At 34.2% G+C, this 25,647-nt stretch overlaps 1 protein-coding gene across 5 annotated transcripts in view; it reads right to left on the bottom strand.

Moving 5' to 3' along the window:
- Positions 1 to 25,647, bottom strand: part of LOC144970110 (transcriptional regulator ATRX homolog) — a 40,456-nt gene that overhangs the window by 13,894 nt on the left and 915 nt on the right. For 2 of the 5 annotated variants that reach the window (XM_078909341.1, XM_078909342.1), the window contains exons 2-21: positions 23,997 to 24,044; positions 21,954 to 21,991; positions 18,086 to 18,204; positions 17,052 to 17,102; positions 16,030 to 16,154; positions 15,478 to 15,652; positions 12,841 to 14,493; positions 11,620 to 11,964; positions 10,971 to 11,098; positions 7,163 to 7,289; positions 6,072 to 6,267; positions 5,194 to 5,533; positions 4,473 to 4,604; positions 3,636 to 3,789; positions 3,214 to 3,323; positions 2,227 to 2,367; positions 1,391 to 1,568; positions 979 to 1,116; positions 672 to 847; positions 104 to 343 (exon numbers count right to left, since the gene is read on the bottom strand). In XM_078909341.1, the coding sequence (XP_078765467.1) occupies positions 104 to 343; positions 672 to 847; positions 979 to 1,116; positions 1,391 to 1,568; positions 2,227 to 2,367; positions 3,214 to 3,323; positions 3,636 to 3,789; positions 4,473 to 4,604; positions 5,194 to 5,533; positions 6,072 to 6,267; positions 7,163 to 7,289; positions 10,971 to 11,098; positions 11,620 to 11,964; positions 12,841 to 14,493; positions 15,478 to 15,652; positions 16,030 to 16,154; positions 17,052 to 17,102; positions 18,086 to 18,204; positions 21,954 to 21,991; positions 23,997 to 24,002 (4,572 nt within the window). In that variant the 5' untranslated portion in view covers positions 24,003 to 24,044. The remainder of the gene's footprint in view (positions 1 to 103; positions 344 to 671; positions 848 to 978; positions 1,117 to 1,390; positions 1,569 to 2,226; positions 2,368 to 3,213; positions 3,324 to 3,635; positions 3,790 to 4,472; positions 4,605 to 5,193; positions 5,534 to 6,071; positions 6,268 to 7,162; positions 7,290 to 10,970; positions 11,099 to 11,619; positions 11,965 to 12,840; positions 14,494 to 15,477; positions 15,653 to 16,029; positions 16,155 to 17,051; positions 17,103 to 18,085; positions 18,205 to 21,953; positions 21,992 to 23,996; positions 24,045 to 25,647) is intronic. The other 3 variants (XM_078909344.1, XM_078909343.1, XM_078909345.1) reach the window with 3 other exon arrangements.

The raw sequence follows: 25,647 nt of genomic DNA, 5'->3' as shown, positions 1-25,647 counted from the left end.
GGCAATTTGGTGATCACCACTGTATTTTAAAGCAGGTAAACAATGTATAAAATGATGGAATGATGTTGGAACTAAATGAATTGAATTGCGAATGCTGTTATACCTTCAATTCGTCCCTGATCTCTGCCAACTTGAGGACCCATGGATGAGTCCAAATTTTCATCAGGTTCTGATAATCTTTGAAAAGTCGGGCCCCCTTATTGTTGAATACCCCATCAACACCCTGGCCTGTCAATTCCAAATATTTTTGGTACAGCTCCATCTGTACCTCTGATAGACGCACAGAAATGACGTATTCTTGTTTGGGAGGCAGGAACTTTGTTAAGGCAGAGTAGTCGCGACGCTGGGAAGGAAAAGATAAAAGAGACATTCGAAATAATAATTTTTCTAAAATATTATATATTTTCTAAAAGAGATTACAATGTCCTGTCTGTATTTGGAATAGATATGAAATAAAACTGTCAAGAGAAAAAGGTTTTAAAAATATAATGTTGGTTTCGAAAATAAACGTGTTTATTTCAAAGGAAAAAATATAACTTGCATTACAGATTGAAAACCAAAACATAACGATGATAAATTTATTTCATACATGATCAGGACCTGAGCAAAGTGCTACAGTTTTAGAAACGTCTTAGTTTCATGAAATGACTCCATCAAGTTCTGATAATTACCTGCACACATCCAGCCAGCATTTCATGCAAAACATGAGCCCTGGCTTTCATGATGCGTACATCCCTAGGGGTAGAGTCTGTACACTGTCCATTCTGAATGGGACTGATAAATCGATTGTTGAACTCTTTCCTGGTACCAAGCAGATTAGGCTTGACAAAATTCACCATGCAGTGATCTGGTGTGGATAGGGGATTAAGAAAAACAATAAGACATAATACTGGAGTGTTCCATATATTTAAATCATCATGCTCTTACATAACAAATAGCCCCAAACAAGAAAATAAAAATAAAACGCAACTGACTTACATTCATTGAGATTATTCTGTAGGGGAGTACCAGTGAGGACAATTCTCCTCCTCGTCTTCATCATGTTCATGGCCTTTGACAAGGATGAGTTCTCATTCTTCAGAATGTGTCCTTCATCGCACACACATAAATCAGGGCCTTTAGAGAGGAATAAAATAAAGTCTCATTACAGCTGATAGGAATAACACAAAATAAGAGTAACCAATGAATCAATTTGGTAAGAATCTTAAAATTGTGTTGTAAAAAAACTTGAAAACCAATAAAAATGTTGATGTACTTATAAAGAAAAAAACAGGATAAATATTTGAAAACTAGGTAAAATCACCACTCAATAAAATATATCTGTCAAACAGGAAAACAGCAAAAATAAATAGGGAGATAATATTAAACTATAGAAAAACTCAAAACCCACCAGGGTCTACAAGAGTTTCTTGGAACGCTTTCTTCTGTTTTTTGTTTTTAATACGGGCACCAATGGTCAGATTTCGATACATCTCATAACCCATGATCATTATTCCTCCAGACTCCTGCCACTCTCGTAATAATTCTGCTCTTGCAACATTTTGTTTACAACTGGCCAATTCCCACACCTGAGGAGTACATAAAAAAGACATGCAGTTTGGAAAATTTAGTTCTTAGAATCTTCATGCCATTTACTTGTAAAATCATATCACTATCATATATATGAACGGACAAAACAGTCAAATGCATATGACAAAACAACGAGGTACAGGATTGGAAAAACAACTTTCGAATTGTGACTGTGTTTTTATCTTTGTAAATTATGTCTTTTTAATCTTCGCATGAAAATTACACATGTCATTTACTCACTGCTTTACTAAGACTCCTTTATTCTTGGCATCATACTACAAAACTTATTTTCTTCAAACTGAACCATAATGAAGTTTAAAGTAATCATACTGCAATTTTAGAAAACTCTGCATTTTAAAACATTTTACAATAATCAAATTTAAAATTACTCTGCATAGCAGAGCCTTACTTTACAAGCTAAATTATATGTAATAATAATCACATGTCCTAGTAATCAAAACATAGTTTACGATTATTTCTATTCTAGAATAGTGGGTATATTAGATGACATGCAATTATGTAGAGATAAGATAAATAACAACCATAGATCACTTATTACGTTTGTCCACTGGAAGTGTGTTCAACTTCAGTTGACATAAACAATTTTAAAAACTAAAAGGAACAATGTATGGTAAAACGAGAAGTTGAGAAAAATACCTCGAGTTGGTCCCTTTTATCAAACCACATTTTCCACTCATTCCTCCAGTTAAGGACAGTGTTCAAAGGACACACTACCAAACAAGTGTGTTGATTCATTGATTTATGATGAGTCATAATGGTGTGAACAAAGGAGATTACCTGCATGCGGCAAAAAAAAAAAAAAAAAAAAAAAAAGAGAATCACTATAATAAATATGAATGACTCAAATGAAACTAATTTGTGGCAATAAAAATTTTAACAGTTATAAAAAGCTATGCAAATTATTATCATCCTTTAAAATCAGTATCAAAAAAAGATCAGCTTGATTAGAATGCTTTATATCTTCAAATCCTTTCTCAACTATATATAAATACAGTGGTCATCTTCATCAAGAATGCTGGTTTATCAATCCATCACCCTGATTAGGATGTTGCGTGTGTATGGGGGGGGGGGGGGGGGGGGGGGGGAGAGAGAGAGAGAGAGAGGAGAGAGAGAGAGAGAGAGAGAGAGAGAGAGAGAGAGAGAGATAAAGAGAGAAAGAGTGAGAGAAAGAGTGAGAGACAGAGAGAGAGAGATATATATATATATATATAAAGAATTGTTACTAGAGATTTAATTCTATGAACTGTCAGTTAAAAGCTAACTTGAATTTTAGTAAGGATTTTTTTTTAAAATGTTATGTTAAATCATTTAGATTTTAGATAATATTTGCTTGTATGTGGCCAAGTGATTAAGGCATTACACTGTGATCTGGACGGTCCCGGGTTCGAGCCCCGCTTCAGACACTTTCATTTTGTTTCCTTGGGCAAGATTATTAACCCACAATTTGCTCACTTGGACAACATGGGTGATTCCTGTTGACGTCAGACATCTTATTTGATGGATTATCTATATTCCTTCATGAAAATACGGAAGAGTGTAATTTAAAAAAATGAATTTAATGTTTTTAATTGCTTGTATGTAAATATGTAACTCTCTTAACATTAATTAACAATTATAACTTACCGATAAAGTTTTCCCTAATCCCATACAATGAGCTAAAATACATCCAGCCCCTTCTTCTTTCTTTGACCTCTTCACGCTTTCATATAAACAATCCCACATGAATTGAACAGCTGGAATGAATGAAAATATCAGTACACTTTTAATGATCTAATATTCTTTTTTCTGAAAATGAAAAGTACATTAATTAAATTATCACTGCATAAAAAACAAATGTCATTTTGATCAAACAAAACAAAAAAAAAAAAAATTTAATTAAAATATTCTTTTATAGTTTTAGTTTTGTCTTATTACAGCTCTCAATGGTATTACACTATTAATCAATTCATGTCATTCCTACACAAACTACAACAGGGCTACAACTTTAAATACTTAAGAGACATGATGGGCAATGGAGACGACTGACAGACAGATATGATTCATACCTTCAACTTGGTGAGGCTTCAATTTCCTGATAAGTTTTTTGTTGACCTGTACAATCGGATCATCCTCTTCCTCCTTGCCAGGTTCTAAAATCAATTTGGTTGTTATGGGAGCGTTCATAGGGTTGTTTTCATCTGTAATTGTTTCTACGTTAAACTGCAGAGTAAAACATACAAAAATATAAAATTTGGCATATTCCTTGCATTCTTGATAATAAATATGAGTCCATTCACTGTGTGCCGCATGCATGACAGACAATTACATTTTGTTGGTATTTGTGATGCGATGTATTATATTTTGATTGAACTATTTTATTCACACCATTGGATTTTATTTATCAAGATATTTGTGTGACCTCTGCCCACATTTTCAATATCCCAAAAAGCTTATCTTCAGCATGATTGTGCTATAGTTATTAATAAAGATTCTCACATAAAATTTCAATTTGATTATAATTATCCACAGAATGTTAAAGAATAACTTCCTTATTTCCATTTATAATTCAAATTGCTCAAAATGTTCTAAACAAATGATCTTGTAAACGTATCTAGGAAAAAGAAAATTATTTAACAAAATGTATCTACTGTTTATAAAAAACAATGTACCGGCTTATAATTTGAAACGGACGGACAGTAAGAGACTGGCTGATTAGCATGTTTAAACATTATAACACTACCTTACCCAAAAGTATTTTACACCAAATATTTATCTAAACATCGCTCCCCATTCACAAATCATCTTAAAAAGAAGGATTCATGAGATCATAAAATGCCTATTCTGTCTATCCTGTCACCAAATCATTATGGCAACTATGTCCTAACAATTAGTGGAACACTAACCTCTCTCTGTTTTGCAGCAATCCTCTTCCGTCTCTTCTCCTCAGCTTTAGCAGCAGCTTTGGTGGTATCCTCCAATTTTTTGTTTGACATCACTTTGCGGATTTTCTTTCTTTTCCCAAAACCTCCTTTGTCCTGTTGATGGATGGCAATTTCAATTCACTACTAACGTCTTAATTATCTAAATTCAGAGAGCTGTTTAACCACTCATGATTTTATTTGTGATATATTATAATAAATACAATAACAAGTATAACAAAAGCTGATATATTCAAAAATGTTTTAAAAAATCATTATACCATTTATAACATCTCCATACTTTTTCAAATCATTGTGGGTTATAAGTTTAAAACAGGTGAAAAAATATAATTTGATAATTTATACTTCTAATCCTCATGTACATCAATAATATATCATTGTTGCAGCATTCATCTCATACAGCCCAAAAAAATTTGATATAAAAAATGACTCTTGAAAGAAAAGAAAAGAGAAAAGAACAACGAAACAGTTACCTAACCAAGAGAGAACTTTAACACAATAAAATCATATCTACAGTGATCTTTAAAAGAAAAAGAATAATAAAAGAGTTAAATCAGTTGTATCAACAATGACCCTTCAGAGTAAATAGAATAATGAAAGAGCTTTCAGAGAGAGAAACTTATCAGTAACAGTAACAGTCAAAAGAATTTATTCTATGATGACATTACATCATTATTATACTCACATCATCATCTTCATTTCCTTCATCTGAAGAGTCACTCATCTTCTTAATGCGTTTTCTTTTTTTGCCCTTCTTTCCTTTCTCTTCATCCTCGTCCTCTTCATCTTCTTCTTCATTACTTCCAGCTTTCTTATTCTTCCGCTTCCTCCTCTTCTTGCCCTTTCTTTTTTTTTTCTTCTTGGGACCATCTTCATCATCATCATCATCATCATCATCATCATCCTCTTCTTCACTAGATTCGTCCTTGTCATCATCATCAGAGTCCAGACTTGATCCAGAAGAGCTCTGGCTATTATCTTTTTCATATGCCTCCTCACCATCTTCCTCTTTAGTTTTCTTCTTCCTAGAAAATTTAATCAACATAAAGTATATTTCAGAAATGATAATCATCGACGAGAAAATCAAAAACCTGAATAGATTATCACATGTTCAATAAAAAGCAGCACTGTCATATTTATCAGTACAAATTTAACAATCAATGGCCAGAATTTTTTTCTGAGTCCCTCTTTGATGTGCGACTATGCTGTCTTGTATTATGAAACTTACCTTCGGTTTGGAAGGTCAGGGTTTGAGTGGCACATAGTTGAATCCTTGGAAAAAGCTCTTAACTCGCATTCACTCTCCATACACTGGTGGAAAATGAGTACCCGGCTGTTACCAACAAAGTCTTTGTTTGAAGAAAACTGTAATATCGACTGATAGCCATCATTTCTCAGCCATCTTATGTGTAGCTGCTGGATAAGGACCCTTGTAAAGTGTTTTGAAACCGTTTTAAGGATATTGCTCTATATAAATGCTCAAATTTTGTTGTTCTTGGCATGCACAACAAAAGTTAAGCTAGTGAAATATAAATCAAGACAATGTGGTGAAAATAAACTTACTTTGAGGCACCAACATCAGAGTCACTGTCAGTCAATTTGCTGTCCAGCAGCTTGCTTCGTATTCTCTTCTTGCTGACTATGTTCTCATCACTGTCAGAACCATCACCATCTTTCTCATCTTCCTTTTCATTATCTTTATCCTCATCATCTTTCTTTGACGTTTTCCTCTTTGGTCTTGACTTCTTACTCTTTGCATCTAGGGTGAATAAATATTGCATTTATCATATTGGATACATGTGCAAGTGAAACGGATTTGCCCCAGGCAACAAACAGAAAATCTAAATATCTGAAAAAAATGTGTATATGTCCAGAATGCAGTGAGTTTACTAGTCATAGACACTATTAGAAATATAACATTTAAGCATAGCTGCCAACCTGATACATCAGTTGAGAGGGAGTTTTGGGATAAAAATCAGGAGGGTTTGGCTAAAATGCGGGAGACTGCAGTTTTGCTGACCCAAAGTTAAACAGCAATATTGTTTTAACAGTGACAAGAGTTCGGGGTTGTTTTTTGTGTGTGTGTAATACAAAGGCCTCATATAGGAAGTAAAGAGAGTCTCTAAAAAGCGGGTTTGTTTTGTTTTTTGTATTTAAGGGTTTTACCGTGCTTGCAACACACTTAGGTCATATTAGCACCAGTAAAAAGGAAGAAAGTGAGATAGTTAAAGGTTCTAGAATTACAATTAAAGCACCCAAGATAAAGCAAGACAAATGGGAATTGGTTCGAATAGGGAACAGGTGTAGATTCTAAGAGCACACTATCAGTGTACTTAGTTTGAGATCACCAAAATGTCTCATTCAGATACAAGCACAGGTCCCCACTAGGAGGAATACACTCAAATGTTTACAAATCATATATATGAACATGGCTTCATCAACAAGAAAAGACCTTACAATCTGGATAAATGCAGAGTGGACTACGGTAATTCTACAAAATTGCTCTCAATTTAATGCCGTCGTTTAATTGGGATGATTCGTCAAGAACCGAGCCGTCCTAATAAACCGTCGTGGACTGTATTTATTTATTTCTTAAGAACCTACACCGTGACAAAAACAAAGTCTGGATTAGACAATTTTAAATCAATAATTACCATCATCCTCTTCGTCGCTCGATTCATCCGCCTCTTCTTCTTCTTCGTCATCGTCCTCCTCCTCACCATTAACATTGTCTTCCAATAGTTGATTCTTAGCTGAAAGGTTGTCCTCTGCTGCAGTGTCCTGCAAGTTAAAAAAAAATTACATTGAAAAAAAAGAAAGAAAAACACAACAAAAAACATAATACACACTAAACATCACAAACTTTTCATCATTTTACTACGGTATGAAGAAAGTTAAAAACATAGGTGTGTGTGGAATACCCTAGTCCGATAGATTAAGGACATGAATGTAATAGTTATGAAGTAAAGTAAACTGCCTCTCAAAAAAAAATCAGCCAAAAGATGTATTTGGACTTGTGGTGAACACTTAAGTCAATTTTTTAAATATTTGATCAACCTATTAATTTCAATCAGCGTTATTTTGACGAGAACCTATATAAATAACAGAATAAACATGAATTCTAAGGAACAAAATATGATCTAAACCATTCAAACTAAATCAAAATTAAAAATTGAGGTTATTTCTATAAATATGTTTCATGCCATCATGGCGGTCGTGGTCAGGAAGATCCTGAAGATTGCCACTATGATGGCATAAAATAAATTTGTAAAAGTAATGACAATTTTTAAGAGTCCAATGAATTTTTTATTTAAAATTAAGCACTCTTCATTTATGGAAAACCATTTTATTTTATATCATCTAAATCATACCAGAAGGGTAATAAGTCTTGATATTCTTATAATCATAAATGATATCCTTTTAAAACTTGATTTACAGTTTAGAAATCATACTTTTACTTTTACATAGTGAAATCAATAGACCTGTAAATGAGCTCTATAAAAATTGACTGAAACTCTTCGACAAACTGAAGATTCAATTATTTTTTTTAAAATAAGGGCATCATTGGAGAGCAGAGTGATAAATAACATATATTAAAATAGTGGGTGTTATTTCTTACTGGAAGTATGACTGCCATAATTTGATGTAGAAGGAATGCTAAATAAGCATGTCATTCATATAGGTAAAGATGACTTCATCAAAGTCATATTCCTGCCTCTGGAATTTTTTTGAAATAGTCAGAAAAATAATCACCATTATCATCTTTAACTTCTAGCCATGACCAATTGAATTTATTCCTCACATCTTTATCGATGTCGATGCTCGACAAGTCTGAATTGAATTGCGATCCACGAACAGCTCAGCCATTGTGAGAACATTAGAATAATGTAGCAATGAGCAAACTTGATTTTCAATCAGTAAATGATAGAAGAAAAAAAACTTAAATAAATATGACTTCAGGCCAATACACTGAATTATTAAGTAGAAGTGAATTATCAAGAAGAAACGTCGGCAGGCGTAGCGGGTAGCGGAAAAATTCAAAGAATCGAAATGAAGGTAAATCGCCACAAAACAGCAAGCTCGCTTGGGCTTGAGCAAAACAATGGCAGAAAACGTCCTGATTTGCACGGGAATTAATTAAGCTACTTACCATTGTTCCTTATAATCAGGTACTCAATCAGTGAAGAAACGGTCAACCAGTTTGTTTACAACGTGAGGCAATCGAAATGTGCTTGTAGGGATCTATCCTAACTTTCGATTTGAAGGTGTCTACATAACGGACTTCCGGCATTCGCAATTTACTTTATCATAGTTTTGAGACTCGCCAGGTAAATGTGGTCAATTTTGGCTTAGATGAAACAGTGAAATTTATCGCTCGGTGGCTCAGTTAAAATTGGCTACAGTTGGGATCACGACGGGTTTGGAAAGTGAAAAAATAATTTAACGAAGGATGTGTGAAAATACCCAGGGAAGTGTTCAGACACGCCTTTTATAAAAAGCGTCGCTTAGTCTTGGCAATATATATATCGTTAATATAAACGGTCCCCATGAGCTATGCGTAGCGCTGTGGAACACTCCTAATTACTTTACGGTCATGGACTACGATTTGTGAATTCTTTCTTTTTTAATTTATTTATTTCTTTCTTTCCTTTTTTTAAATATTTGAATTTGACAAATTGACTGATTTCAGTTAATTGACTGAGAATTTACAGGTCTAAATCAAATCCCATTTGGAGGTCTTCCTACATTACTAAAGACTATAATATTAAACAGGGGTCTCCACTAGCTCAGTTGTTAGAGCACTTGCTTCACACGCAACGGGACCGAGATCGATTCCGGGTGCAATCGAGATTTTTTCTGACCCCCAGTTCACCCAGCAGTGATCTGAGGGAAAATACTTTGCGGTAGATTAGCGTCCTATCCATAGGATAGCAAGCAAATTGCTATTGTCCGTTTCACGCTATAAAAACTGGAATAAACTCCGGCTCCATGGGCCTTATGGCTCTGAAGGACTAAACAAATACTATTGCACACATGATTAAAAAAAAAAAAGGTTCTGACAACCAAAACATGGAAACAAAATTTTTGTTCGGTTCGAAACAAGTTACATAAAAACACAACACCTATGATACTACCTATTTAGTCAATTCAATAGCTTCACATTTGAAAATGTTTTTTATAAATTCTTGACAATGTATTCAATAGATACAAGTACAGAAACAGACAAAAGAATGATACCGTACCACTAAATATTTTTACATCAAGGAGGATAAAATGATGTGAAATAGTAGAGAAAAAAATCGTTCAATGGTTAACAATTAAAGCTCTTACAACATCTTTTAAATATAAGAAAAGGAAAAGGGTACAGAGAACAAAAGGGACAGTAAAATGAGTTTAAAGTTCAGTGCAAGTCATACTCATGGGCACACAAGAAAAAGGAAGTCAAAGGGGAACCGTACAAAATCTACCCATGTACCCGGTCTAAAGTCGCCTAAACTCCAATACTATACTAATGCTAGCACAGGATCCACATCAAAATGAAGTCACTCAAATGGTTTCTAAGACAAACAATACACAATCACACTGAGAACAAGAATTAGTAAAACAAAGATCTTCCATTAAAAAAAAAAAGTGTGCATTTACAGTTTACATCTAACAGTCTCCCTCATGAAAAAAGCTCAACCGTGAGGAAAACTAAACCGCCTCACTCCAAGACAAGGACAGGAAACCAATAAGAAAAGATATGGGAGTTGAATAGAAAACCCTACAAAGATGCCCTTATAAACCGAACTGTCGGCATGAACAAATTTATTTTCGAAAAAGAAGACAAAATGAAATCCTTCATGTTATTTTTGGGTTAGTTCTTTTTTTTTGTGTGTGTGTGTGTGTAATCAAAATTTTTGTTCACATACAAATTTACCATTATCTTAAACCTAAAAAAAATAAAGAACAAAAACAAAGGAAAAGTTAATTTGCTCTGAACCATTGAGTTAATATGATTTTGTTTTTTGTTTGTTGCTTTAGGTCTCTTCCAACACAATTGAGATTATATGAGAGACCGCTGAAACAAAAAAACAAGCAATCTAACAAAAATAGTACAAATGTCAATCAAAATCATAACCTAAAGATATCATAAGCTAAATTATAAATAACCAAGAACAAACAGGCAGAGGATTTACAGGAACAAAAATATCCCCTGTCAAAAATACAATCACAAACCAAAGAAGCAGGATAGGCTAGTAAAGAGAAGAAGAAACGACATCACTATCGGATCGTACACCCATGTGAACATCATAGGTATATGATTCAAGGGTGATGCTCCCATCCAACCACCCGCTGTGATTTTGTAATTTTTAAACTGTACTTAAGATTGACTAAAGAATTTCCCCATTTTCGTCTATTGACTCATACAAAATACATTTTATGACTCAATAATTCAATAAATAAAATTGCTTTGCCAACCTCACTGACAGGGCCAAAAGATACAACAGGCTCAAGATCACTGTCAATATCCTCATCCTCCTCACTCTCGACCTCGCCATTTGAAGATAAGTCATCCAGATCCAACGCTTCTTTAGAAATTTTTGTAGCTGAAATGAAAAATCAAATCAAATGCTAAGTACAAGACACTGTAGTAAAATGAGTGTTGAGACGATAGCTTGCCTGTTACAAATGATGATAAATCTCGAGACTCTTCATTGCACTTGTTCTATCTCCTTGTTTAAGTGAATTCCCATGAGAGGAACATGTCTACATGTTTTGAGTATGATCAAGTATCTTATAGTCATATTTGATAGCCTGTTTTTGTTTGTTATTGACATTACATAGCATTTGTCAGGTTAGAAATTCACCTTCCCTGATTCTGTCCACGATAAAAGTGAGTCTAGATTGTTTTGTAAGATGTGTCATTCTGGTTTTCAATAATTACTTTAAACAAATGACTGTTGTCAGCAAATAATCTAAATTTAGTTACTAGACTGGTCATTAATGAATGTTGGAGAGAAGAGGGATCGTTGAACAGTTTCTTGAGGTAACCAAGATTTTTGTATGATATGAAACATCAAATTTAAACAATAAACCAACAACAAAAAATCCACTAAACAAAACAAACCTCTTTTGGATTGACTGGGCTTCAATTTGCTGTCCTCCTCTTCTTTGGTCTTTTCATTTTCTTCCTCTACTTTGTCATTCTTGGTTTGAGGTTTCTTTTTTTGCACGATAGGAAGTCTTGACAATTTTTCAATTTCTTTGTCAACTTCGTCCTCATCTTCACTGTTTGATTTTGATTTCTCGTCTTTTTTCTTTGACTGGACTTTACCCTTAGGCTTGGTTATATCGCCATTTGAGCTGTTTTTCATGTTTTTACTTGTTTCTTTCTCTGTTGACTTTAATTTCTCTTTCACTTTGTCTGTGGCTTTACCTTTAGCCTTTTCTGTGTCTTTTCCACTAACTTTGCCTATTTAAAAAGGAAAATTAAAATTAAAATTGAAAGTGTTCGGTTGTCAAAAGTCAATAATCTTTCAAGAGTTAATTTAATAATGCATTTGAGACACAGGGATGACAAACGATAAAACATGACAAATCAGAATTCTTTATTTAAAAAACATGTATAGACCTCACTGTTGAATCCCTACATAATAAAACAGAATGTCTAACATTGTATTATGAACAATGGAAATAAATATGTTATACTTGAAGAAGTCATCAATGTTTCTTTTTCAAATCATGCATTGAGTGATTAATGAGAGACGGCGATATCAGCATATTGTGAATGCGACAAACCTAAATAAAATTAAAAGTTTGCATACAACAGCTGATAACAAATGATAAGGTGAATGGTAAACAAAGGTCCAAAAATAATGCCTCCTGTTTCATCACAAAAATTAAAACTTTGGCAATGTCTCATAAAAATCATATCAGATTTGAAACCTAAACCATTGCCTGATGCCAATTTTTTGCACCTTCATAATTAACAAATCGACATGTTCCACACAATCATTAGTCCACAAACCAACATCTTCCAATCCCATGTGTATATATCTTATACCAGTTTCCAATAAAAATGGCAGTCTAAAGAATAAAATCGTAATTATTTTGGGTAGATTGCTGTCCCTCCACACTATAATAACAATATGATGTTATGCTCTGTGAGGCATTATTTTTGTACAAAATCTGGGTGTAATTTAAACATGCCATGGGGTGATGAAGAGAATGACATGAGTAATGTTGATTGATCAAGGTGGTGCATCTCTTGATTAACTGGCTGAAGATGGACAGACGAGACGAAAGTCAAAAGCAGAAGGTGAAAGCATACTTGAGATCTACTACTCACTCTTCTTCCTGGTGTTCTTGGTAGCATCGTCCTCATCACTGTCCAGAGGGTCTGAACTTGAGCTGTTGTCATTGTCATCATCATCATCTTCAGCATCATCATCTGAATTGTCTCTCTTTGCACTGGAGTCTCCCGAACATTTCTCTTTTTCACTGCGCTTACCCTTCGACTTTACACTTTCACTATCATTTTTCTTGCTGGTCTCTTTCAATGGGGTTGTGCTTTTTAACTTTGCACTGCTATCTTTATTTTTCTCTTTGGCATCTTTATGTGGGGATGTGCTTTTAATTTTGTCATCAACAACTGCAGATTTGCTTTTCTCATTTATTGCACTTTTGAAATCGTTGCCATTATTACTTTTCTCAGAAGCTTCAACATCTTCATCCTTATCTTTGTCAGAAATACTGTCTTCCTCGTCATCATCTTCCGCACTATCACTCATTTCTTCAGCTAATTGTTGGATCATATCCAATTTAGCAGCAACATTTTCATCCACTACATTGCTATCTGTATTAATATCATCAGCCTGCTCCACAACAGTCTCTTCGACAGCACTATCACTCACACTACTGTCTTCATCAATACTTTTGGCATTGTCATTGTTATCAATTTCTTTATCATTGGTAATATTTTCTGTGACTCTGTTAGAAAAGGGTGTTTCATTTTCAGTTTTTGATTTCTCTTTCTCTATCACTGAACATTCCTTAAAAGATTTATCACTATCACTGTTTTTGTCTGAGGCAGACTTTGACTTAGATGGTTTTGAAAACAGGGAGGACACTGACAATTTTCCTTTTAAAGATTCCTTTTCATTGACACCTTTGGTTTTTGGAGTGTTGTCATTATCCTGGTCTATTGATTTTTTCCCAAATGACTTTCTTTTAGTACTGGAAGTTTTGGCTTCAATTGACGATTCTTCTTCATCTGAAGTTTCACCTTCCACTATATGAATGTCATTGTCATCATCCTCCTGGGAAATGTGTGGCCTTCTCCTACTGGACGAAGTATTTGTTTCAACTGATTTGACAGTGTGTGATACCTGTGTAGAAGTTTTAGAGGTCAGAGTCGGTATAGGATTATTTTGAGGATGGAGTATTTTCCGAAGAGACTGAAAGTATGTCAATAAGCCCATATTCAAGGCTTTTGAACACCTTTTTTTTTTGGATTCAACATTTACAGAACTGCCAAGTGAGAAACTAAACATGGGTGGGGCCTCATCTGCCGCCCTTGGACTTGTGGAATGAAACTGAGATCGTAGAGCACGTAACATCTCTTTGAATGTATTTGTGGCTGTTGATAATTTATCCATGATAACCTCTACATGCAAGTAATCTACCTCCAAGTCCTGTATACTCAAAGCAACACCTTCACAACCGCTGCCACTACTATAATTACTACCACTATCACCATCCGCTCTCTTTGAAGGTTGAGGACCCTTTCTACTTGAAATTTGTGAAGTGGTAGCCCCTTGGGACTTTCCAGCTGTGCTCCTACCATTGGCATTGGCAGCTTCCTTGGCCAACATCGCCTGTTCTTTTCTCTTTTTCTTGGCTTGAAGAGCTTTCATTGCATCTCGTACATTCTTGTAATTTTCACGAAGACCCTGGAGCGGAGCATTGTCGCATATATAACACTTCCAACTCTCTTGGTCATCTGAGAAACAAATAAGAACAAAATTATGATTAATCAAAGGATGCACCCACAATGTAATATATGTTGAGAGTAGTATGTATTTATTGGTTTAATGGCACATGAAACACAATTTAAGTCATTTAAGCACCAGGCAAATATAAAAGAGGGAACAAAAGTGGATATACAATGCTATAATGCTAACACATACAATACAAAGATCTAATTCATACACAATATAAACCATATGACAATGAGTAGTAGCAATAGTAGTAGTAGTAGTAGTAGGGGTGTGGGAGCAAAATCCTTGTCGCATCCAATTCCTAAAATACCAGATATATTGACAGTGAGTAGTAATACTAATTCTACTACTACTATAAGCACCACCACCACTTAATATTAATATATCTATTTTAGGTATTGGATATGACAAGGATTTTGCTCAGACTCCACAACCCCCGCTAAATTATGATTCCACTGTATAAACCTTGCTACTCTTCAATAATACACACCACAATAGTTTTTGGAAAAGACAACCTTAAAGAATTTAGCCAGACTCCTTATTTGACTACTAGCATGTGAGATGAGTGTATTATGATATTCATTTTTTTTTTAAAATATATCCAACACAGCCAGACTTAAAATGGATCTTTGTGTCATCCTGTGTAATTTATGCAGACTTATAAAAGCCCTAAAATATTGTAAAAATGTATAATTGTGACCAAAGGAGAAAAAAAAATCAACGATAATAGATAAAATGTGAATTCAAACCGCAGAAAATATTTTACTTTGTTGATGTTTTAATACTTTTTTCACTCTAAGCACTGACTGTTGCAGCTGCTCTCACTCCCTGTTGCTTCTATCTATAAGAGAATGAAGATGAGGATGATAACAACAAGAACAACAACAACAACAATAATAATAATAATAATAATAATAATAAAAATAATAATAATAATATCACCATTGTTGTTTGTTGTTATTCTGATAATGAAGATGAAAACTTACTGATATTGTTGAATTCTGACCGATTAAAATTGCGCATGACACAAGCTTTACAGAAAGCACAGCTACAGTGGTCACACACAACCAGTCTACCCCCCTCTCCACACCATCTGCATTGTTCATCAATTCCATCCTTGTCTTTAGCTATTTGACCACTGTCAAGAAACTTGTCACATTTCTAGAAAAGGAGAAAATGGTTTGTTGATAAAAAAAATTTTAAAAAATAAAAAAATTTTTAATTAAAATATTTTAAGATAAAATATTAATATTATTAAAATAAATTGAAAAAAAAAGTTATCAAAAATCAGTTTCTGAAAGAAAAAAATTACAGATCTGGCATTCATGTAAACAACAACAAAAAAAAAAAAAAAAGAATCCCATGAATTAGGGGTTTAACGGGATATCTCCACCCCCCTTCTTACTACTTTGTAAATATACCGATCATACACAACTCTGTGACAGATATCATAATATGCTATATAGTACACATACTTTTAAATTTAACTTGGGAATGGAAATTTTACTTTGTTTTCAAAAATTTGATCCAACTCCTACCTTACAAATGATGACTTTGAGCGTAGGGTGCTTTTGTACAGAATTGTTCTTGTAAGGGTTAAGCTGTCTCCCACAAGAAGTGCATGTAACATTCTCCAAGACTGATGTATCAACACGGATGGGGGCTTTAAGGAGACAAAACAAATAAACATGCCTCAGTCATCCATGATAAAAATATTCATAGGACATTAAAGTAATGCCCCAAACCGTTACATTTGCATACTATAAATAATTGCTGTAAAAGTACAGACCTGCCAGTTAAAAATAATCAAAAATGAACTACATCAGAATTTACAACAACAACAATTAAAAAAAAAACAACCAAAAAAAAAAAAAAAGACAAAAAAAAAAATCAAAAGAAAACATTCCGTGATTATATAATATTGTCCATAATCTGACTTAAATAAAATGCAATAGTTTAGATAAATAATAGTTAAATCCAATAACAAAACGGCTATGTTCAATTTCAATAGTAAATTTTACTTCAAATATCGATTGAAGATACAAAGAATTTGTAAGACCTGTTTTAGAATAGAGCAGCAGCATATGGGGCCACATTACATCAACATCAATCAATAAGTTTGAAACGATACCAAAAAAAAGGGCCTGTCGATTTGTCTGCAATTATTACAACCGACAACACAGTGTAAAAGACATGATGGAGTATTTAAACTGGACCCCACATATTGAGAAAGGAGAAAGATGCAAAAGCTGAATTTAGGTGTTGTCTTAATCTTAACCTTCAATAAATTTGATGTAAAACATATCTAGTCAAAAATCAAATCAGGTGTTTTATTATGCCACAGAATAGTAAATTCGAAAAAAACAACAACAAAAAAACACCTTATGTCATAAAATATCAATGTCAAATAATTCTTTTTACACTATGCAGCTTTGATAAAAAAGAAACTAAACAAGTCTCAGGGCAAGATCCAAATACAGCTTTTTAAAAATGACTAGTTTAATAAAAATGAATATTATTATAATAGAAAATATTTTTTCTTTATCAACACAACACTAACCTTCCTTGATCTTTTTAGTTTGGTCATCTTTTGTAGTTTCTAACCCTTTCGCTGTTTAGAAGATACAAAAAAAATCGAAATTCAAAAATTTGTTTCATCATATTCATTTCCACATAATAAAAGCAAAGTTCCAACCACAGATCGCCAGATAGAGGCAAGGGGAATAGACAAACGTTAAAGGAAGCACACTATCTTAAAAAAATAATTCAATTAAAACTGATGATAAAAGCAATAAATTTACTCTTATTACTACCTGCAAACAAAACAAATAATACAGTTCGATAATTTATAACAAAGACCTATTTTTGGTGAATCGATTATATTTGGAGTCAATTTATATCAGACACAAGCTATAATAAAATGTATGTAAATGGCTTGATTTTGTGATTAAATGGAAAGTGAAAAGTATAAAAGTTGAAGACATTTCTCATTATCTCACATATATATGTCAGGCATTATTGATGTAAAATGAATGAATACTTTGACAATTATGACTGGAATTTTTAAGATGTTTTATTCAATTAAAGGTGTCTTTGTTTTTAGATGTTTAACGGAGCTGTCAACATTAATTAGGTAATTTAAGCACCTGACTCTAGCTTTGGTCAATTTTTTATCGGCCAAGAGAGGCCATAGTTGTTAAAACTTTTATAATTAAATTTATAAAACCATAATAGTTACATGTTTGTTCTTTAAAAAAGTTTATTTACAATCTCTGCACAAATTCACATTCTTGTAGATATTAAAAAATTGTCGGTCGATCAACTGACTGAAACAGACTTCAAGTCCCTGTTTTTATATAAATGAAAATTCTGATTTAATACTGTTTCGAGGATGGGGTCGCAAATAGTTTAAACCCCCCCCCCCCCTCTCTCCCACCCGATCTAACAGACCCAGCTACCCAATCTCTGCTGGGTGGAAAAAATCTCGACTACACCCTGGTTCAATCTCAGTCCCTCTGTGTGTGAAGAGAGGGCTCTACAGACTGAGCTACTGGGACCCCCAAATAAAGGCAAAATGCTGAATAAAATCTTCACCTTTAGGAGTTTCTGGACTAGAATTGTCACTACCTGCACCATCACTATCATCTGTGTTGTGAATGACTTTAGCACTGCTACCATTCATCTGGATTTTGATTTTATTGGGAGCCTCTGACCTGTAAATAGAAAATCAAAAAATTGAATATGACAATATGATTGTCTTTGTTTTTACTGAGCTTGCAACACATTTAGGTCAAATCAGCGCCAGTGAAAAGAAAGAATATGGGATAGTCAAAAAAATTCTAGAATTACTACAAAAGCACACAAGAAAAAGTAAGACAAAGGGGAATTGGTTGAAATAGATAACATATGTTGATTCCAAGAACATACTGTCATGTACTTAGAGACCACCTAAAAGTCTCATCCAGACACAACACAAGATCCCACTAAGAGGAACACACCCTAACGACCAGTACATATCAAAGAGACGATTTACACGGATAAAAAAATATCACCTCCGATAACTAACACTATGCATTTGACTGTTTCCCTCTCCGCCAAGGATAAAACCAAGTAATCCGAATCCAAGAAAAAGACAAAGCAACTCAGAAAAGAGATATAGGGGGGTATAAGACACAGAAATTGTGACCTCCATCCCAGCATGGGAAGTCAAAATACCTCACCCAGGACACAGTATGAAAACACTGAATAAGTACAAGATGTCATATTTTCAAATAATAATCTGCATCCATCCAAAAATAACAAATAGAAAACTAAAAAATCATGTATAATTAAAACATAAATAATTTTAGTTTAACCATTCATAAATTGTGCTACACGATTGACTTTAGAATTAGATAACATAAAATTAGTATAAATTTACAATGAGCTCATATTTTAATAAAAAGGGATTAAAGGAAAAAATATTTATCAAAATGTGCCATATAATCCTTATTGACCAACTTTTCAGAACTCATGGATGGGCATGCTTACCAACTTTGGTCAAAATCCAAAACACAGGCCAATAATTCTTGACAACAGATTTGTAATGTGACATTTTCTTTTGGAATTAATACCACTCCCACATATCCTTATTACCTCCACTACATTTTCTAAGTTTTAAGTGCAATCTTTATTTTTGGATTTCTGATCAACAATAAAATTCATTCAAAATTGTTTTGTTATTGAACTTATCTTGCAAAATGAAAACCAAAAAATATAGGTGGAATTTAAACTCATTAAAAGTATGATTTATGCAGACATCATGAATGCCTACTGTACAGCTTATTACAGTGCTGCCAACCCATGTAAATTAAATGTGTACAATGGAGAGCCAAAACGAGTAAGATTTTGAAAAAAAGCAGACAATCCTTCAAATAGCGTTAAATCTGATAGTGGAAAATGAGATTGTTGTTGTTGTTGTTTGTTGCTTTAGGTCTCTTCCAACACAATTGAGGTTATATGAGAGACCGCTGAAACAAAAAAACAAGCAATCTAACAAAAATAGTACAAATGTAAATCAAAATCATAACCTAAAGATATCATAAGCTAAATTATAAATAACCAAGAACAAACAGGCAGAAGATTTACAGGAAAAAAAATATCCCCTGTCAAAAATACAATCACAAACCAAAGAAGCAGGATAGGCTAGTAAAGAGAAGAAGAAACGACATCACTATCGGATCGTACACCCATGCGAACATCATAGGTATATGATTCAAGGGTGATGCTCCCATCCAACCACCCGCGGAAAATGAGATCATACTTGCAAAATTATAATCAATATATAAATTAATGAATAAAACTCTCTCATTATATTATAGACTATATAAATAGTATTGACTACAGAATCCACCTTATCTGATATGACACAGCCAGATTGAACTCCCTATATGACCTTCTGGTTCAAGTGTTAAAAGTACACAAACTAAAAGAGTGTAAGATTGCTGAAAGGCTTAAATAATAGAAATATAATAAAGCTTATGATCTTCAGCAAAAGGCGTACAACAATGAACAAAAATGCCCCATTCTTATTCTGGATTCATAACAATTACAATGTTACAGTAACAGTTGGCTACTGTGATAACTTTGCACTAGTTATATTAGTAACATGATTAATTCAGAAAAGTGAGTGGAGCAGGCACTTATGTTGGTAACAACAAGATATGAAGTGAGTAGAAAAGTGCCAGAAGACAATAGAGAATAAAAAATTTTTTTTTCCCGCGGCGGTGGTGGGGTTTGAACCTGCGACCTTATTGGTACGACAACTCCGCCTGGCAGGTGAGAGCGTGGCTCTACCGTGTGAGCTATCCACGAACACATAAAATATTCGTTTCAAACCCAAAGTCATTTCTAGATCCCTCTCTCACCCACTTCTTGAGATCGCCGATTCGTTCACCACCATCGCGAAGTAATTTTGACCAGCAGTTAAGCTTAATAGCCAATATTCTCATCACAAACATAACATAGAAACGATTGAGACATTGAGTATGCTCCGGTGTGTATGCTCCGGTGTATGGGGTGAATTTTTAATTCAGAAAAGTGAGGGGAGCAGGCACTTATGTTGGTAACAACAAGATATGAAGTGAGTAGAAAAGTGCCAGAAGACAATAGAGAATAAAAAATTTTTTTCTCTATTGTCTTCTGGCACTTTTCTACTCACTTCATATCTTGTTGTTACCAACATAAGTGCCTGCTCCACTCACTTTTCTGAATTAAAAATTCACCCCATACACCGGAGCATACTCAATGTCTCAATCGTTTCTATGTTATATGTTTGTGATGAGAATATTGGCTATTAAGCTTAACTGCTGGTCAAAATTACTTCGCGATGGTGGTGAACGAATCGGCGATCTCAAGAAGTGGGTGAGAGAGGGATCTAGAAATGACTTTGGGTTTGAAACGAATATTTTATGTGTTCGTGGATAGCTCACACGGTAGAGCCACGCTCTCACCTGCCAGGCGGAGTTGTCGTACCAATAAGGTCGCAGGTTCAAACCCCACCACCGCCGCGGAAAAAAATTTTTTATTCTCTATTGTCTTCTGGCACTTTTCTACTCACTTCATATCTTGTTGTTACCAACATAAGTGCCTGCTCCACTCACTTTTCTGAATTAAAAATTCACCCCATACACCGGAGCATACACACCGGAGCATACTCAATGTCTCAATCGTTTCTATGTTATATGTTTGTGATGAGAATATTGGCTATTAAGCTTAACTGCTGGTCAAAATTACTTCGCGATGGTGGTGAACGAATCGGCGATCTCAAGAAGTGGGTGAGAGAGGGATCTAGAAATGACTTTGGGTTTGAAACGAATATTTTATGTGTTCGTGGATAGCTCACACGGTAGAGCCACGCTCTCACCTGCCAGGCGGAGTTGTCGTACCAATAAGGTCGCAGGTTCAAACCCCACCACCGCCGCGAAAAAATTTTTTTATTCTCTATTGTCTTCTGGCACTTTTCTACTCACTTCATATCTTGTTGTTACCAACATAAGTGCCTGCTCCACTCACTTTTCTGAATTAAAAATTCACCCCATACACCGGAGCATACACACCGGAGCATACTCAATGTCTCAATCGTTTCTATGTTATATGTTTGTGATGAGAATATTGGCTATTAAGCTTAACTGCTGGTCAAAATTACTTCGCGATGGTGGTGAACGAATCGGCGATCTCAAGAAGTGGGTGAGAGAGGGATCTAGAAATGACTTTGGGTTTGAAACGAATATTTTATGTGTTCGTGGATAGCTCACACGGTAGAGCCACGCTCTCACCTGCCAGGCGGAGTTGTCGTAACAATAAGGTCGCAGGTTCAAACCCCACCACCGCCGCGAAAAAAATTTTTTATTCTCTATTGTCTTCTGGCACTTTTCTACTCACTTCATATCTTGTTGTTAACATGATTAAGCAAAATCATTACCTTTTGACAGTCTTGGTAGACTGGGTTCTTGAGGCAGTCTGAAAAAAAAATAAATATATATATATAAATATCAATGATCAATGAGTAGGGCCATTCCATGTCTTCGCCCTCAATATTGTGAAATAAAAACCCAATGAAACAAAAAAAATGGAGAATCATCAACAGAGGGAAGTGCATGGGTGCCACTACAAAAAATCTCTGCCCCTGAAAATTAGACTGCCTCGATTCCTATTCCGGAAAACTGGAGTCTACCCCTCCCCTGTATACACACATGTGCAATCACCCCCCCCCCCCCCTGACCCCCTTTCACATTCGACCACAAAGACTGCAAACACATACACATAAACACTAACAAAATTACAGAGGGCAAGAAGCCAACAATGCACACTCATACTAATAACTATTGGGGGTAGCATACTAATAATATATTATCTCAGTCATTGACCCCTCTTACTTCATAATATTATTATAATATTTGACATCAACTGCGAAACATTGTTAAGAGGCTAATTAGACACAAAATTTGTATTGGTTGACCACGGAAGATGGTAACTAAATAGACCATAATTTGCAAATCCCAGAACACCACGTATCTATAATTTCTTATCCTCATGGGCGCCATTACCAAAGTATCAAAATGCCTGCAGACATTTTGGACCACTCAAAAAATCCTGCAATTAAGTTAGAATTTACAGAGACGACAACTAAAAATTGTGCTCACATGAATTTCACACATCGTTCGGTAGAATTTCATAAGAGAAAATCTTATCTATTTAGAACTGTAAGATAGGTAAACACAATGTCCAATACCACCCCAAATCTCCGAAACCTCAAATGGCTGTGGTTGTAGTAGTTGTGGTGATGATGGTTGTAGTTAGTTGTCGTGATAATGAGGTTGTGGTAGTGGTGTTTGTAGTAGTAGTGTTACATGAAATGATGATGTAGAGGTGGTGGTGGTTGTAGTAGAACTAGTAGTAGCAGTGGTAGTGATGATGATGATGATAGACCTCTATAAAAATTGACTGAAACTCTTCGACAAACTGAAGATTCAATTATTTTTTTAAAAATAAGGGCATCATTGGAGAGGAGAGTGATAAATACAATACATTAAAATAGTGGGTGTTATTTCTTACTGGAAGTATGACTGCCATAATTTGATGTAGAAGGAATGCTAAATAAGCATGTCATTCATATAGGTAAAGATGACTTCATCAAAATCATATTCCTGCCTCTGGAATTGTTTTGACATAGTCAGAAAAATAATCACCGTTATCATCTTTAACTTCTAGCCATGACCTATTGAATTTATTCCTCACATCTTTATCGATGCTGTTGTGGTTGCAGTAGTATTTGCAGTGATGATGATGTGATGGTGATTGTAGCAATACTGGTAGTGATGATGACGTGATGGTTGTGGTTATAGTAGTATTGGTAGTGATGATGTTGAGGTGGTTGTGGTAAAGTGGTAGTGATGATGATGTGGATATGTTGGTTATCTGAAAAACCAGCAAGACGTCATACTGGCTTGACAAAAAGTCTGCCTGTCGGCTTATACTAGCGATATAGCATCCGTGTATCCTGGAATTCCGGGATAACCCTGAAAAGTGGCATCCATGGGGAAACGTTCATGTAAAACAGATTGTTGAAAAAAAAAAGATCAAAATCCAGAATATACTGAAGAACCAGCAGTCATATTAACAACTCAATCAGAGAAAGGACAAATCTGCTTAATATGCCGAACAAAACAGCGAGCAGCGAATAAAAACCAAAAAACAACAACATTTTTTTAAAACCTATACCACACAAATCTAAAGCTCAAGATTAGACTAAATAAATACAAGACATAATATATCCTTCATCTTAAATACGCCAATGAATTTACGAGTATCCCAGTTTGTTTTTTTTTGCTTTCCAGTTACCAGGCACTTGTATAATTGGGAAAACATCAAATAGCAAGATTTGCCTTTATGGCAATGTGAGAAATGACAAATACATCAGTAATATTGATATGTTTGAGAAAAATTGTTGAGATCTTGACCTTACCGCCATTGGGAAGACTGATAGATGACAGCAATTACAGTTTCATGTCAACTGAAAATGATAAAAAAGGTTCATCAACTCATCTCTTACTTATTCATATCTCACAGATCCTAATCTGCTTTCGATAGAGAATGTGTTCTTTTTTAAAATTACATTTATCTCATTGATATTTTCTTTTTATCATTGTAATAATCAATGATTATAATATGTGATCAAGATGAGTGGTTTGTGGGTAACAATAAAAATAATAAAAATCCCATAATAAAGGAGAAAGCACTTGAACTTGAGCATGTTAATACAAAATACAAAAGGCTTTCTATCTTAGAAATCTGAAAATGAACATACATTTTCAATCAGTCTTGAAATGTGGTGTATTTGTAACGATTTGAACAGCAAAACAAAGAGTTAAACTGATATTTATACGATTATAAAGATTTCATTATTTATAATGTTGATAACCACCTTTAAATTTAATTTTTGTTTTGATGAAAAAAAAGAACAAGTAGAAAGAGATTAAGAAGACGAATAAGAATAAGAAAAAGAAAAAGTCACAGTGATAATGATGGAGAGTTCAGTGTTGGTGGTGATATTTTATAACTATGAGTAATGAAGATGTGATAGTGGTAGTAATGCATTGGATGAGGTGTGCATAGGTAGTTTCCACCTTAGTACCTGATACTAAAGAAGCAACCAAAATGGAGACTCAGGCAACATTCCCAATAGTACACCAAAGTCATAAAATTCCATACTTCACAATGCAGACCTTTCTGTCTGATTTATAGGATTTTACAATTTACAGTATTTTTATTTACAACACACTACATTGTCTTTGTTTTATTAAAGTATCCACACGGAATGTTTTGATTTTCATATGCTTTAAAAAAGATCAGACATCCACGTATATAAAATGTGTATACACAACTAACAAAACAAGTGAAGGATTCGACAGAAACAGAATTTTGAATCTATTGAATACTTATGTATCATATATCTATGTATATTTGATATATATTATAATGTATATTATTGTTTAATACATGTCTGTGTATTATATATTATATAATAGGTTATATAATATAACCAATGACATTTGATGTATGATCACGAGTGTGCCCTGAGTGGCGCCTGCATGGCATGTGGAAGTTCTTTCCAGTGTAGACATGATGTTAATAATGATGATGATACTGTGTTGGTGGTTGTAGTAGTATTAGTATACACCAATACTATTACAATTAGTAGTATAGTAGTAGTGGTGATGTGTATTCATCTACTTTTCTAGACTATCTAGAATCTAGAAAGTAACAGTAACTGTGATGAATGATAACCATGCAGTCCAGGGATTTATAAGACAAGTGTGTTGTAAACTTTATCGGGATTATCAGTAAGACAAGTGTGTTGTAATTTATAGGGATTATCAATATACTCTTAAAAGGGGTGTAATAATAATAATAATAATTGTCAAAAAACCAGTCAGTTCGTTTAAGTTTATGGGAGCCTAAGTTTATATAAGGAATAATGGCATAACATGGTCAGCTGCTGGTCATCATTGGATAAGACTGACTGAATGTCATTGAAATAATGGCATAACATGGTCAGCTGCTGGTCATCATTGGATAAGACTGACTGAATGTCATTGATTCATGAACTGATAATA

This window comes from Berghia stephanieae, chromosome 4, assembly GCF_034508935.2.
Source record: "Berghia stephanieae isolate SIO BIC M18660-M18661 chromosome 4, UCSD_Bste_1.3, whole genome shotgun sequence".
Taxonomy (NCBI): domain Eukaryota; kingdom Metazoa; phylum Mollusca; class Gastropoda; order Nudibranchia; family Aeolidiidae; genus Berghia; species Berghia stephanieae.
Note: the sequence above shows the minus strand (reverse complement) of the source record. Positions and strands in the feature narration are given on the sequence as shown.